Source organism: Dryobates pubescens, chromosome 30 (assembly GCF_014839835.1).
Source record: "Dryobates pubescens isolate bDryPub1 chromosome 30, bDryPub1.pri, whole genome shotgun sequence".
NCBI lineage: Eukaryota > Metazoa > Chordata > Aves > Piciformes > Picidae > Dryobates > Dryobates pubescens.
The window spans coordinates 13,557,147-13,571,939 of NC_071641.1; the positions used below are offsets into that span (position 1 = coordinate 13,557,147).

At 46.8% G+C, this 14,793-nt stretch overlaps 1 protein-coding gene across 1 annotated transcript; it reads right to left on the reverse strand.

Annotated features, from left to right (window-relative positions):
* ECD (ecdysoneless cell cycle regulator) lies at nucleotides 1-14,733 on the reverse strand. Its single transcript, XM_054174721.1, has 13 exons — nucleotides 14,512-14,733; nucleotides 13,560-13,677; nucleotides 13,281-13,368; nucleotides 10,569-10,747; nucleotides 9,646-9,838; nucleotides 8,338-8,466; nucleotides 7,364-7,489; nucleotides 6,251-6,336; nucleotides 5,404-5,510; nucleotides 3,088-3,265; nucleotides 1,343-1,410; nucleotides 993-1,213; nucleotides 1-416 (listed from the first exon to the last, which is right to left on the reverse strand). Exons 1-13 carry the CDS (start codon nucleotides 14,705-14,707, stop codon nucleotides 186-188), a joined length of 1,920 nt encoding a protein of 639 aa, XP_054030696.1. The 5' UTR covers nucleotides 14,708-14,733; the 3' UTR covers nucleotides 1-185.
* Between the last annotated feature and the right edge of the window lie 60 nt (nucleotides 14,734-14,793).

The following is a 14,793-nucleotide window of genomic DNA, read 5'->3' on the forward strand; positions in this document are numbered from 1 at the left end:
ATGGCTAAAGGTCTCTTTAGAAACATGGCTTTTGCAGGTAAAGTCACGCAGCATCTTTAAAGTCACACAGAACTAATGCATAAAACGCTTTAAAGTCAAACCTTTTGTCTCTTCTTGCAAAGCCTGCCAGTCTTTCTGTGCTTCATTTTTCCAGCAGCCACTGTCTTCTCACCTAGGACAGTCTGTTACTGTGTTGATGCCTCATTGGAGGCAATGTGGTCTGCATTTTCAGGTAAATACACTCCCATGCTCTGTAAAATGTTAGAGGTGGGTCCTGCCAGGCCAGACTGAGCACTGTAGGATTCGAGCAGGTTAGCTACTAGGTTCATATCCACATCAACTGGGGTCAACTCAGGATCTTCAGCTCCAGAATCAGGGCCAGCCCTTTGAGATGTAGTTGCTTTAACAGAGCTTGCCTATGGTAAGTATAAAGGGAAAGGTTTTATCAAATTGTATCAATAGGGTTAAAAAAAACCCCAAACCAACCAACCAAAACATACACTGTAACAGAATCAAGGAAACATTTCTGCAGCCAAAGTTCAGTACATTCCACAATGTCTTGACAGGCAGGAATTTAGTTACCAAAGGCTGATGCCAGTTAGAAGTCATCACTTTCCATTTTACAGATTAAGTTCCAAGAGAAGGACAGAGAGGGTTACCAAGCCCTGGCTCAGCCTCCTATTCATCTACTACAGGACTCAAGAAGTCAAGCTGCAGATGCCTGCCTTACTACTGAAACTGCCTTGCTTAAATCTTGGAAACAGACTGCAAGTTCAAGCTTAGGTATTTGTTTGTTTAAAAATAAATGAATAAAATCTATCCTGGTGCCACTGCAGCACATTTTGTTTGCACATGGGATTAGAGTTTTATAAATAATTAGTTAGCATGTGATCAGGAGAGAGAAATTTTTTATCTCATTGCTCAGAATGACCAATTTGAGCACCTTTCCTACTCTCTATTATGCTGCAAACTAGAACTCAAGGAGTACTTACCTCTTTCTTTTGGGTGGTGAAACTTTTACCAACGTTGGTATGTGCCAGTTCACGATCCATCTCATTCATGTATGACTTGAGACTGCCTATAAGTTCATTAGGTGATACCTTCTGGTCCTGTCCTTGATTTTCAGCATCTAAGTCTTCATCATCCTCATCAGAGAAGTCAAACTCCTGCTCTTCATCCAGATCATCAGAATCCAGCTCTTCTGAGTCTGCCCCTGTGTATTATTTTGTGTCAGTTCGGAGAGCAAACAAGCCAGCACTGAACCCATGGGGTGAGCAGAAAACCCAGAGAAGCCAACCAACAATGAGGTTTTCTGACAGAAGAAACAAAGAAGCAATCTCACCTAAAATTCTGTCTAAGGCTTCTGTGAAGGAATCTACATCAAAGGTAACATGAGATTCATCAGAGGACCTGAAATATGAAAGGATTGTTAAATATGCAAAGCTTTTATGTTTGCATAAACCTGAACCAGGCATACGATGGTTTCTCTCAAGCTTAAAGTTGCGACATGTGACCTGATGGTCTTGGAAGCAATTAGAAGTCTAAAGCCTGGATGAATTAGGAATGCAGCATCAAGTGGAGGAATTTCTGGCACAAAATAGAAAGTCAAACCAGTAATTTTAATCATTTGTTGTGGTCAAATAAAAACTGAAGACAACCAAAATAAGCATGCCTGAATCTTTCTGCAACACCTTGGACAAGGGTTTAAAAAGCTGAGAAGCTGTGAGGTCTCCTGCCTAGAAAGAAGACTAAAGACTTTGTTCTGCTCTCTCTTAAGGCTCAGTGCTTTACCTTTCATTGTTGTCTTTTGTTTTGTTGAATAACTGAAAATACCTACAGTGTGACATTGAGACTAAAACTAACTAAAAGGGATCAGAGTTAAGAGCATAAATTGAGCAGACTTGACACAGCTCACACTGCATTATTTTCTCAATATTAAAGCTATGAGAAAGAACCTGGACAATATGCTACTACCTCACTTTTTTTTCCCCCCCCTTTAAATTAAAGGCCTGTCCACACAATATTTCCACACTTTCTTAACTCTCACAATTCATCTAGTGGCATTCTGCTGCTGTCTAAATAGTTAAGCTCTCTTCTTCTACTGCTGGGAGCAATTGGAGGGACCCACAGTGGTTCTTTTCTCCTGCCTCTAGGTGTAGAGCAAGTGCTTCAGTAGTGTAAAAAACCACTCATCTACAGGAAATCTAAATGCAGCTGTACCACAAAGATCAACAGCCTTATTTCACAGGGACAGACTCCTTTAACTTCCGTTTTATTTCTGTACAGCCTGATCAGACAAATCTCAGCAGTCTGCGCAGTTAGTCCTTCACGGCAGAAACATTTCAGCACAGATGAACGCGAGATGGAACAAGAAGGAGGCTTCTGGTTTACAAGGATTAGAACAACGTTCAAACCCACAAAGCCAAATTAAGTAGGAGTGCTGGAAAACAGCACAACTTCCAGCATTTTCACCTGCACCAGGGTCAATGGTCCCTACGATGGTTTAAGAGCAACTACATAGCCATTACTAACATGGCTTCATACTACTACTACTACTAAAAAAACAACCAGGTTGGAAGAGACCTTCAAGATCATCGCGTTCAACCCCTCAACCAATCCAACCCACCTGAACAACTAAACCATGGCACCAGGCACCCCATCAAGTCCCCTCCTGAACACCTCCAATGATGGTGACTCCACCACCTCCCCAGGCAGCCCATTCCAACGGGCAATCACTCTCTCTGCATAGAACTTCTTCCTAACCTCCAGCCTAAACCTCCCCTGGCACAGCCTGAGACTGTGTCCTCTTGTTCTGGTCCTGGCTGCCTGGGAGAAGAGACCAACATCCATCTGTCTACAACTTCCCTTCAGGTAGTTGTAGAGAGCAACAAGGTCACCCCTGAGTCTCCTCTTCTCCAGGATAAGCAACCCCAGCTCCCTCAGTCTCTCCTCATAGGGCCTGTGTTCCAAACCTTGTTTCAGGCCCCTGCTGAATAGAACACTTCCAAACTTCAATTCTCTGTGTTACAGAATCAACCAAGATAAAAACTATTCTACACCAAACACCAAACTTGAAAGCTCGCCTACCATGGCATTTCTGCTCCTTCATGCGTGGAGACTTTGGATACAAAAGCCTTCATGCTTTCAGCGACTGCTTCCAAGTCATATTTCTGCTCTTCCTCATTTGAGGAAGGAAGGGACTCATTTCTTGCCTCCTTCAGCAGCTGATCTAGGTCATCTGGTGTGATGTCCAGCCAACTGTCATCTGAAAGAATATAGGACACGCTTGGTATTCTGCACAAGTGTGGCAGTGTGAAGGCTTAATCCTCCCACCACATAGAGCACAGCTAAAGTCAGCCAGAGCAGCAAATGAAAAGCTGTATTTTACAAGCAGAATGAAATGCAGTGAATATATACAAAATGTACAGGACTGACAGAAATATACAGGAACGCAGAAAAACCCTCCCCAGGAGAACCCCCCTCGGTTTCCCCCAAAACCCCTTCTCCCCCTTCCTTCCCTTTCCCCTAGGGAGAAAGAGAAAGCCTAGGATATTAAGGGAAAATGGTTAGTTCCAAGCAGTTGTTAAGCAAGTTAGTTTTCTTATCTCATGAGTTTTGTTCCAAGGTCAGTTGCAGGCAGGCTGGCCAGGAACAGAAAGAAAACTGAAAAACTGAAGCCAGACTTTAAGTTCTTAAAGCTACATTCTACTGATCCACCAATGAAATTCGTTTAGAATCATCTTTGTTTCCCTTTTTACACCTAAACATTCAGCTAGAGAATGCTGTAGCTCGTCTTTTCTTAAAGGCACAGCCTAAAACTGTCACAAGACTGCCAGCCCCCAAGGCCAAGTTCAGAAGGTTCACAGTACTGCCAGTACTTTATAGCTGATTACTGCATTATGAAGTCTTCATGCTGCTACTGAATAACACAGGGTATAAGAGGGGGAGAAGCTGAGACAAGTTCTGATTTCATTTTACTGTAAAACTCTGCTTCACAGGCAGCTTCAAACTAGCAAATACTGTTCCAGTCACAGATAATCCTTCTGCCACTAAATGCAGGAAGACAAGGCTTACACTGTGAAGGGGGAACTAACCCAACCTTTGACTATGATCAGTAACACTAGATGTTGGAATTGTGTGCTACTGCATCATTCAGAGACACAGATGTGACATGTACTACACACTGACAGCAACCAACAACAGTTTGGTCAAAGGAGTAGAAAAAAAAATATTACATAAAGTTTATGCTGGTCTTATACTGATGTGAGAGACTAAATCTTGTCTCTCCTGATGCAACTCAACAAAGATAAAATCACCTTTGCTGCTTGCCCAGACAACAGCTGATGTGTATTGGGCAGAAGCCACTGGATAACAAATGTACATAGACAAGATCATCTCTACCCATCAGGGAGGATGGTGCAAAGGACAATGAATTCACCACCTGGACACATACCTAAAAAACTGCATAAAAGACCTGAGCAACTGGCTTGGAAGAAGGAAAACACCTGGGCAATGCTGCTCTGAAGAAAAACAAATACAATACCAGGAGAGAAAAGGACAGAGACATCACCATGGAGCCTGGGAGAAGCAGACCAGGAGGAAGCCTCTCTCTGTGTTCTAAGTTCCACCTGCTGCAGCTCATGGAGCTGAAGAGGCTGCTCAGAGAAGGACTTGGACTTCGGGATCTCTCCCTCCCCTCCTCCAGTGGAGGACAGCACAGCCAACAAGGATGAGATCTCCTCCATGCCAAAGCAGCAGCACCCTTCCTCCACAGACCCAAACTGTCTTGGGGGTGTGTGGTAATATAATTCCTTTCCACTTCTCTCTCCATCTTCTCCCTCTCTCTCTCTATTTTTTCCCCTCTCTCCCCCTTCTTGTGTTCCATCCACTTTATTCTGTTCATAGCTAGCCTCGAGGGCTGTTGATATTTTGGCCTCATTTGTGCCTCTAATTTCCTAACATGGGAATATTCAAAAGAACTGAGTCTCTTTCCTTCTCTGGACCAAGACAACTGGCCATCAGAGTAGACCAGAAAGAAATTAATTAGCTTTGTATTGTCAGTACTGGAATCGGTTTCACTATTATGGAAAGTTTGAATACTTTTTGTCTGGTAGACTTTGGACACAAAGTACTTGATCTGGTGTAAGTGTGCAGAGTGTCACTGATCTAGTGGTATCAAACCAGAGATTGAATGGTGTCAATTCACAGCCCCAAGCTTCGTGGCTTACATCAGTGAATGAGTTGCCTCCATCTTAAATGACAGCCCATGAATAACACCTCTGGTAGTCACAAGAGAGGAGAGAAACAAGCAGACACAGACTGGTACAGAGCTGAGAATGTTAACCCACCCTGTGCCAAGTAATCACTTGTGAGAGGAATAATCCCCCCTCCCATCCTGCTCACCATCCTCTGGAGGAAGACAAGCTGCATCTCTCTCAAGTTCCTCCAAATCAATGGTGGTTGTCCGCAGTAATGTCAAGATTTCATCACCTGGGCTCACTTCAGCAGAGCTAGAAGTTAAAAAATCAGTTTACTGAAATGGATGTTTATGAACATTACAATGCCAAGGGCATCACACATTCCTTATGCAGGTTTCCACTTAAATTCTGTACAAATAGGTCAAAAAAGTATGTGAATATAGGGGAAGCACCAGAATACTACACAGAGAGTATTAGCCAAACCAAGCTGCAGTCAATGACTGCAGTTCCTTGGTCATGGCTCCAAAGCCCATTTCTCATCAGCTTTTCTCTTTACATTTATTTTGTCTTGGTAAACATTAGGATTGCCAGACTGGAAATGTGAGCAACTAACAGTCAAGATAAGAGCTGGCAAACCCTCAGATATTTTTGTAATGATCTAGTTTTTTGGATTTGATCTTGAGGAGAACTACAGCCAGTTGCCTGTCTTGAGCACAGGAGACAGATTACTCCATATTTACTATTCACTGGGACTGCTTTTCAATGAAACTTTTAAACACTTTCTACAGCCAACCAACCAAATGATGCTTTTCAGTCACCTCTTAACCCACTTGGAATAGCTTAGTGTTTTACAGAACCAAGAGACATAGTTATCCAAGCAATAACTCCTACCAGGAGAGAGTATTCTAGAGAAATGAATAACTCTGTGTTCTAACCACAGCACCAATGTCAAGTGTACAATGGAGAAAAGGGTTCTGTTCTTGGTTACCAAGTGCTAAAACAGGTAAGTTAAAGTGCTTGTAGGTAGTGTATGAATTTCAAGTAGTTCTTACCTCTCTGGCTTGGCAACAGACTGCTGGAAGTAATCTTCTGCCATATGCAACAGTTCCAGGTACTTAGCAGACCCTTCCAGCTGTCCCTATTGAATTCGAAGCCAAAGTATGAATCTAAACAGTTCTCCCTCCCCTTCCTTCTCAGTCAGGCTTCCTAACAAAAACTCTTTGCCACGCAGAAATTTAGTGCTGAGAAAATCCAACCAAGTGGTATAGTAACAATCCAAGTAATCCAAACAAGTACTGCTGTGCCATGTGTGCCTCAAACAGAATAGGAAATGGGCCTAAGAGGTTTTCACAGACAAATAGGAATTGAAGTCTTCAGCTGTACATTACAAACACACAGAGACAACACCATGGTTCCCACACAGGGTGGATTTAACACGTCCTGGTTACCACTTCTTCAGAAACTGTGAATGAAACTCTTGGTGCCTGTAAATTATCCACAGAAGTGGCCCTGCAGTGCTGTAAAAATACTTCCCTTTTCCTATGTCTAAACACCACAAACCTAAGCGTTCCAACAGAGTTGTCCAGCTTGATAACCTTCAAACAGTCAACTATGTGCACTTTATAAACTTCAAAGAGGAAGACAAAAGTATGTTTAAAAAACAACACACACACAAAAAACCCCACCCAAAACTAAACCCCATGAAGCCCACACAAACAAACAAAAAATACACCTCCATGGGCCCAAGTGGGTCCAGGAGTGTAAAGTATAGATCTTCAAAAATATTTCATTCTAGAGACATGCGAATGAATGGTGACAGTGAAAACAGTCACACTGACACACAACCATACTGTGGCTTCTACCTTTAGCTGCATTTCCCCTTTCTTCAGATTAATTCATTCCCCAATCCTGCTTTTTTTACCTTTTTAATGTTTAAAAGAAATGAATTCATTCAAAGTGGAACAAAGTGCACTTACCTCCTTTGAAACTTTGAAATTAATTCATTTCAAAGGGGAAACAAACTGTACTTAACCTCCTTTAAAACACTAATTCATTTTCATAGACAGAAGCATTTGATTTCTTGCCCTGCTGTGGCTATTTACACAAGTCCAAGAGCCTAAACATGTTTTTCCTGGAATGTTTAAAACACATACACACAACTTCACCTTGAAGTAATTTTTTTCCTTCAGGCTGTTGAGGAATCTCTCCCACAGGGGACCATGTGGCACATTTGTCTTGGAATCAGGAGATACTTCACTGCATTTGGAGCACAAAATTTCAAAGCCATGAGCCTGTATAAGAGATGCAAGAAGAGGAATTCAAGATGTGACAAATTTATGTGCACCTTTAAACACTCTGTGCAGAACAGACTGGTGCCAAACCCAGTTATATGCCAGGTAGCAGTATCTTGCTTTGGAAGTTGCAATCTGCCCTTCTCCATCAATAATGGAGCATTTTGACTCTGTAAAGTTTCTCTACATGGGCAAAGCAATCTAGAACACAGATCTATGGTGCACCAGCTGCTCCTCACACAGGCATGAAGACTTTACCTGTATTAATAACCTGTGGAAGTACAACACTGCTCTGTTCTGTAAAAGCAAACTCCCTGTGGCACTGTGCTTCCAGAAAAATGGTCAGCTGTGGATTTGCTCACATTTTTCTGTACAAGCACACAATTCAGAGTCATTACTTGGACACTCACAGAGACAGACTGAGAGAGCTGAGGTTTTTCAGCCTGGACAGGAGAAGGCTCCAAGGAGACCCTGTTGTTGCCTTCCAGTATCTGAAGTGGGCCTATGAGAAAGCTGGTGAGGGGCTTCTGAGGACAGCAGGTAGTGATAGGACTAGGAGGAATGGAGCAAAACCAGAAGTGGGGAGATTCAAACTGGATGTTAGGAAAATGTTCTTCACCATGAGGGTGGTGAAACACTGTAACAGGTTGCCCAGGGAGGTGGTGGAGGCTGCCTCCCTGGAGGTTTTTAAGGCCAGGCTGGATGGGGCTCTGAGCAACCTGATGTATTGTGAGGTGCCCCTGCCTATGGCAGGGGGGCTGGAACTGGATGATCCTTGAGGTCCCTTCCAACCCTGTGATTAACAAGCAAACTAAAGACTAAGCCCAAAATGCATTAAGAATAATTACCAGTTTCATGCCCAGCTCATAGGCTTTGTACTGAGGGTGAGACGGGAGAGGCAATGTGTACCCACTGCGTCTATCCGCAACAAACTTCTGCTGCATCAGCTGTGCGTACAAACACTTGGTGAAAGTCACCTGGAAAAGCCAGGACAAAAGAACACTCACTGCAGTGCAGTGTACAGGCATCAGCTTCCCACCAGCCTCACATCACATTTGCTTGGAAGCACCCATCTAGCAGACAGTACCTGAGATGGTATTCAGGATGCTTCTTATAGATACATTTGCCTAAGATGTTTTGCTGTAAAGCAAAACATATTCTGAGTTGACCTCTCTAAATAAACCCAAACTTAATTCAGTCTGAAGATGCTAGAGAAAGCCCTCAGCACCCACATCAACAAGGTGTATTTTGAAAAATAGAAGAGCTCTTTTCAATTAATAAAAAACAAGTTATGATCTCCGGAACAGTCTAAAGGGCCAAAATGGGACTCCAAATCTTACTTTGAGGAGTCTAGGGGTATAACTGTGATATAAAGACACATCAGGCACAACACTGCTTGGACAATGCTCATAAAATACCTCATAAAATTGCTTTCCCACAGCTGTGTGAGGACCTACTAGCAGTAACTCTTGATTTCAGAAATGCTTATCCCACCATCAGCCATTTGAAAGTCTAGCCATGTCAATCTGAAGGCAGAAAAGCTATTAATCTAATACAATGTTAATCCATGTCTAGCATTAAAGGAAAAAGAAATAAATCAGAAAACATGCTGGTTTAAAAATTAAATCCATGTATTTATGTACAGAGAACTACTGGAGAGAGTCCAGCAGAGGCTATAAAGATACTGAAGGGACTGGAACATCCCTGTGAGAAGGAAAGGCAGCAGGTTCAACTCAATCCATGACAGAGACCTGGGGCTGTTTGGCCTGAAGAAGAGCAGACTGAGAGGGGACCCAGTCAATGCTGACCAACAGCTAATGACTGGGGGGCAAGAGGATGGGGCCAGACTCTTTTCAGTGCTGCCCAGTAACAGGACAAGGGACAATAGGCACAAACTGGAACAGCAGGTAGAAATTCTTTGGTGTGAGGGTGCCAAGCTGCCCAGAGGTTGTGGAATCTCCTTCTCTGGAGAGATTCCAAACCTACCTGGCCATTGTGACCCTGGGCAAGCTGCTCTGGGTGACCCTGCTTTAGCAGCAGGGTTGGACTGGATGACCTCCAGAGGTCCTTTCCTCCCTCACCATGCTGGGATTCTGTGACACCACTTGGCCATAGAAGCTCCATCAGTGATGAGTCCCATCAGGAGGCTGACTTACCGTGGTCATCACGCGCTGCTCTGGGGGGAAGGTTCGGAAGCAGCGGCACGCCCGCAGGTCAGCCGGATCGCGCAGGTAGAAGGCCTGGACCGCTGCAGCCACCAGGGACGGGCGCTGCCTCAGCACCGCCACGATGCCTGCTGGAAGGTAGCAGTGGGCTCGGTGAAATGAGGCCTGGATCTTCTCAGGATACCTGTAACATAGTGTGGCAACTGCATTGCCAGCCCCAAGCACTCCTTTTGAATTGCTCTTCCCATTTTCACTCAGATATTAAGTTATTTAGGGGGCCAAGTGCTTTAAGATTATTCTAAACTACAGTTAAAACTCAGCTAATCTCACACCTGAATTTCTGGTTTTCTCTGCATCTGTGTGTATATATATATGTATAAAAAATACACATTGCTAATGGAAATTCAAGCTCTGCATTGGTAAACTGAATCACTTGTGAACTTGATCAACACATCCAGCTCTACAGTACCCTTCATGACATAGAAGCCACGAGGCTCAAGCTGCCAGATCCTTGCAAAAAGTAACATACAATGCTGACCAAATCAGTTCTGTTCTACAACAGTGCTGGTTCTACATTTCAGTCCCCAATCTACCTGCACAAAGAGCTTCTAAAGCCTGAAAGAACTTTGGGATTCTTCAGTACAAGAAGGATGTTAAGAAGAATGACTCTTGACATGGTCAGGTGTGGCACCACAGCAGTGAACCACTGTCAGAGTGCTCAGCTAACACTACAGCCTAGAGGACATGAATCTTTCTTTAGAAGAATGCCACAGAAAGACCTCTTGCTGGTGGTTTCTGAAAAGCAAGCAATTTTATCACATCTAACAGGAAAATGACTGATTACAGAAAAGCACCCTAGAGAGCCCAGAATCCAATCTTACTGTTGCAGAGACCAAAATGCTATGCCCACATACCCACTGATGCGTTTATAGACTGCTGCTCTGATGGGTTCTGCAGCCAGGCACTCCTCAGACCGGGTGGATAATAGCTTTAACCCCTGTGAGACTGTCGGGCTGGCAACAGAGAGGTCACACTCCTGCTCATCGGTCTCTGACAGTGGGATGATGTGCAGCTCTCCTTTGTAAAAGAACACCTGCCACACAGTTACATGCCCATCAGGCAGGATAAGAACAGTCACACACCAAGCAATGCACAGTTTAATTTCATATACAAATCCATTTGTTTAAACACAGAGAATACTGAAGTACAAATAGGGAAATATAAGAAACAGCATTTATACATCTGTAATGGGAGATGAGGTAAGTGCAGATCACAGAATGTTAGAGGTTGGAAGGGACCTCCAGAGATCATCCAGGATCACCTAGGGTAGTCTGCACAGGAATGTCTCCAGGCAGGTTTTGAAAGTCTCCAGTGAAGGAGACTCCACGATCTCTCTGGACAGCCTGCTCCAGTGCTTCTCCTCCTGTTGAGGTGAAACCTTCTAGGTTCAAGTTCGTATCCATTGTTCCTTATTACTGTGCACCTTATTACTGCAAAAGAGCTTGGCCCCCTCCACTTGACACCCACCCCTCAGATATTGATAGACATTGACCAGATCCCCTCTCAGTCTTCTTAAGACCCAGGGCTCTCCGTCTCTCTCCACAGGGGAGATGCTCAAGTCCCCTAATCACCCTCATGGCTCTCTGTTGGACTCTCCAGCAGATCTCTGTCTCTTGAATTGGGGAGCCCAAAACTGGACACAGTATTCCAGGTGTGGTCTCACATGGTAAGGACCACTATCCAACTAAACCACTTTGGTTTAAGTGCAGCAAGTTTGGTCAAATGTATCTTGTTTCCTTACTAACAGTATCATCCAAAGTTTCTCTTCAACTAGAGATTTGTTTCAGGAGAATTACACAGAGGAAGAAAGGGACTAAAAACATTCTTTCAGGTGCTACACATGACCTTTGCTGGCTCCTGATCCTAAGAAAAGAACTGGATGTAACATTATCAACTCCCTGGATACATACTGCAGGTGAAAGAATGTGCTCAATTAATTCACCGACAACTGACTCAGGCTGTCTCCTTGTAGAGTTACCAATTCTCTGGTCCTGAATACTCCCTGATCTGGAGGGAGCAAACCCTCATGCCTGAGCACTCAAGAGTACAGCAGAAAAAAACCAAGTGTCTACAACAGAGCTGGACAGCTCAGGAAGATCCCAGAGTGCTCCTGAGGAAAGCAATATGGCACATTCACATTACAATACAAAATCCATTATGTAGTTCCTGTGTAATCCAAGCTTTCCTTGCACTCCAGTAACCTGATTTTACAGATCAATCAATAATCCAACAGATTATAATCCATCAGATTATAATCCAACATTTAGGGTGGAAAAGACCCTCAGGATCACTCATCCCAACTGATAATCCTACTCTGTGGAGTTCACCCCTAAACCATATCCCCAAGCCCTATGTCTAAAAGACCTTTAAACACACCCAGGGTTGGTGACTCCACCACCTCCCTGGGCAGCACATTCCAATGCCTGACCACTCTTGCTGTGAATGTTTTTTTCCTCATGTCCAGTCTAAACTTACACAGTCACAATTTTAGGCCGTTCCCTCTTGTTCTAGCACTAATTACCTGTGAGAAGAGACCAGCAGCAGCCTCTCCACAATGTTCTTTCAGGTAGTTGTAGAGAGCCATGAGATCTCCCCTCAGCCTCCTCTTTTCCAAACTAACCATCCCCAGCTCCTTCAGTTGCTCTTCATAAGACTTATTTTCCAGGCCCTTCCCCAGCTTTGTTGCCCTCCTCTGCACTGGCTCCAGCTCCTCCACATCTCTCCTGTATTAAGGTGCCCCAAACTGGACACAATACTCGAGGTGTGGCCTCACCAGAGTGGAGTACAAGGGGACAGTCACCTCCCTACTCCTACTGGACACAGCATTTTTGATACAAGCCAGGATGCCATTGGCTTTCCTAGCCACCTGGGCACACTACTTGCTCATACTCAGTTGCTTGTTGATTAGAACCCCCAGGTCCCTTTCTGCCAGACAGCTCTCCAGCCACACTTCCCCAAGCCTGTAGCATTGACTGCCTTCACATATGCCAACGTGAGCATGAAGTTTTAAAAGGTTTAGTCAGCTCTGCAGTATGGAACAACTCTTGAAGAGTGATTTGTGTGCAAGAGTCAGATCTAGCTGAAAGAGTCTCCGTACTTTTGCCAAAGTCTCCACGTTTTTGCCGTTAGTGTAAGAATAAATTGAGTATAACAACATTCTCTCTCTTCCTTCCATCAACCAGGCAAATCCAGGAGAACCACTTGACGTCTGTAACCATTTCCAGATATCCTTACAGGACACACTAACTCAACGCTGCATTCTGCAAGTGCACACAGAGCACAATCAATTATCAGTGGTGTCCACTGGTTAAGGCTCTCATTCGACACCCACAGCAAGCATAAAGAACCTCATAATACCAGTATGAAAACGGACTCTGCTGAACAAAACAGGCAGTTAATTTAAACAAGTCTTGAGCCCTGATCATAAGTTTACTCGCCAGTATGGACTCCAAATTTTCAGTGGCAGTCAGATAATATGGCTAGATAGAAGTGCAAGAGGAAACTCCAACTGTTACATAAAAAGCCACAGTGAGCCACCTGCCAGCTGGCAAAGAAGTTTAACTCACCCTGTTGTTGCTATTCTCAGGATTCAGCCACTTCGGGAGAAAATCAGCTGCTTCTATAAGGAGAAACTCCCCATCGTTGTCATCGATCCTGGACAAGGAGAAACCAGGGAAAAGGCTTCTTACCAGGGAAAAGATGCACATTTCTAAATCTAGTTACTAAAGGCAGGTTCCATATCTGTAGGGTTTTTAAGACACAACGTTTCCTCAGCCCTTGTTAGAGAGAACGCTGCCCCTTCAGTCCCTGCGCCAAACGGGCACCTCTGCGAGGTCGGGCACTACCTGGCAGCCAGCCCCGGGAACTCCCTGGTGATCTCCCGGATGAGGTAGACGATGAACCACTCGTCCTCCACATTGTCGCCGAACAGCGTGCTGCCGCCGATGTGCGCCGGAGTTTCGCCTGGCCGGGAGCAGAGAAAGGAGAGGAGCCTGAGCGCCCCGCCGGGCCCTCCCTCACACGCCGCCGCCGCTTCCCACCCGCCGGGCCCTCCCTCACACGCCGCCCCTTCCCACCCGCCGGGCCCTCCCTCACACGCCGCCCCTTCCCACCCGCCGGGCCCTCCCTCACACGCCGCCCCTTCCCACCCGCCGGGCCCTCCCTCACACGCCGCCGCCGCTTCCCACCCGCCGGGTCCTCCCTCACACGCCGCCCCTTCCCTCACACACCGCCCCTTCCCTCCCGCCGGGCCCTCCCTCACACGCCGCCCCTTCCCACCCGCCGGGCCCTCCCTCACACGCCGCCGCCGCTTCCCACCCGCCGGGTCCTCCCTCACACGCCGGGCCCTCCCTCACACGCCGCCCCTTCCCACCCGCCGGGCCCTCCCTCACACGCCGGGCCCTCCCTCACACGCCGCCCCTTCCCACCCGCCGGGCCCTCCCTCACACGCCGCCGTTTCCCGCCCACCGGGCCCTCCCTCACACCCTGCCGCTTCCCACCCGCCGGGCCCTCCCTCACACGCCGCCGCTTCCCACCCGCCGGGCCCTCCCTCACACGCCGCCCCTTCTCACCCGCCGGGCCCTCCGTCACACGCCGCCCCTTCTCACCCGCCGGGCCCTCCGTCACACGCCGCCCCTTCTCACCCGCCGGGCCCTCCGTCACACGCCGCCCCTTCTCACCCGCCGGGCCCTCCCTCACACGCCGCCGCTTCCCACCCGCCGGGCCCTCCCTCAGACGCCGCCGCTTCCCGCCCACCCGGCCGCCCGCCCCTTCACAGCTGAGTCCTGCGGAGCTTACCGTGCGGCGGCACGTAGCGCAGGCCGAAGGGCTGCCGCTGCCAGATGTAGGAGGCCAGGAGCGGCGCGAACCGCACCACGATCGCCTCAGCGCAGCGGCGCAGCAAGGCCTCGCCGCCCGGCCCCGCCGCCGCCGCGGCAAACAGGCGGTAGCACACGGTATCCTCCGCGGGCGCGGGCCGCAGGAGGCCTTCCATAGCGCCGCGGCGAGCGGGGCCACGGCGAGCGGGGCCGAGCCGGCCGGCCTGGCTCCGCCTCCTCGGGGGTGGAGCGCCGTCATGGC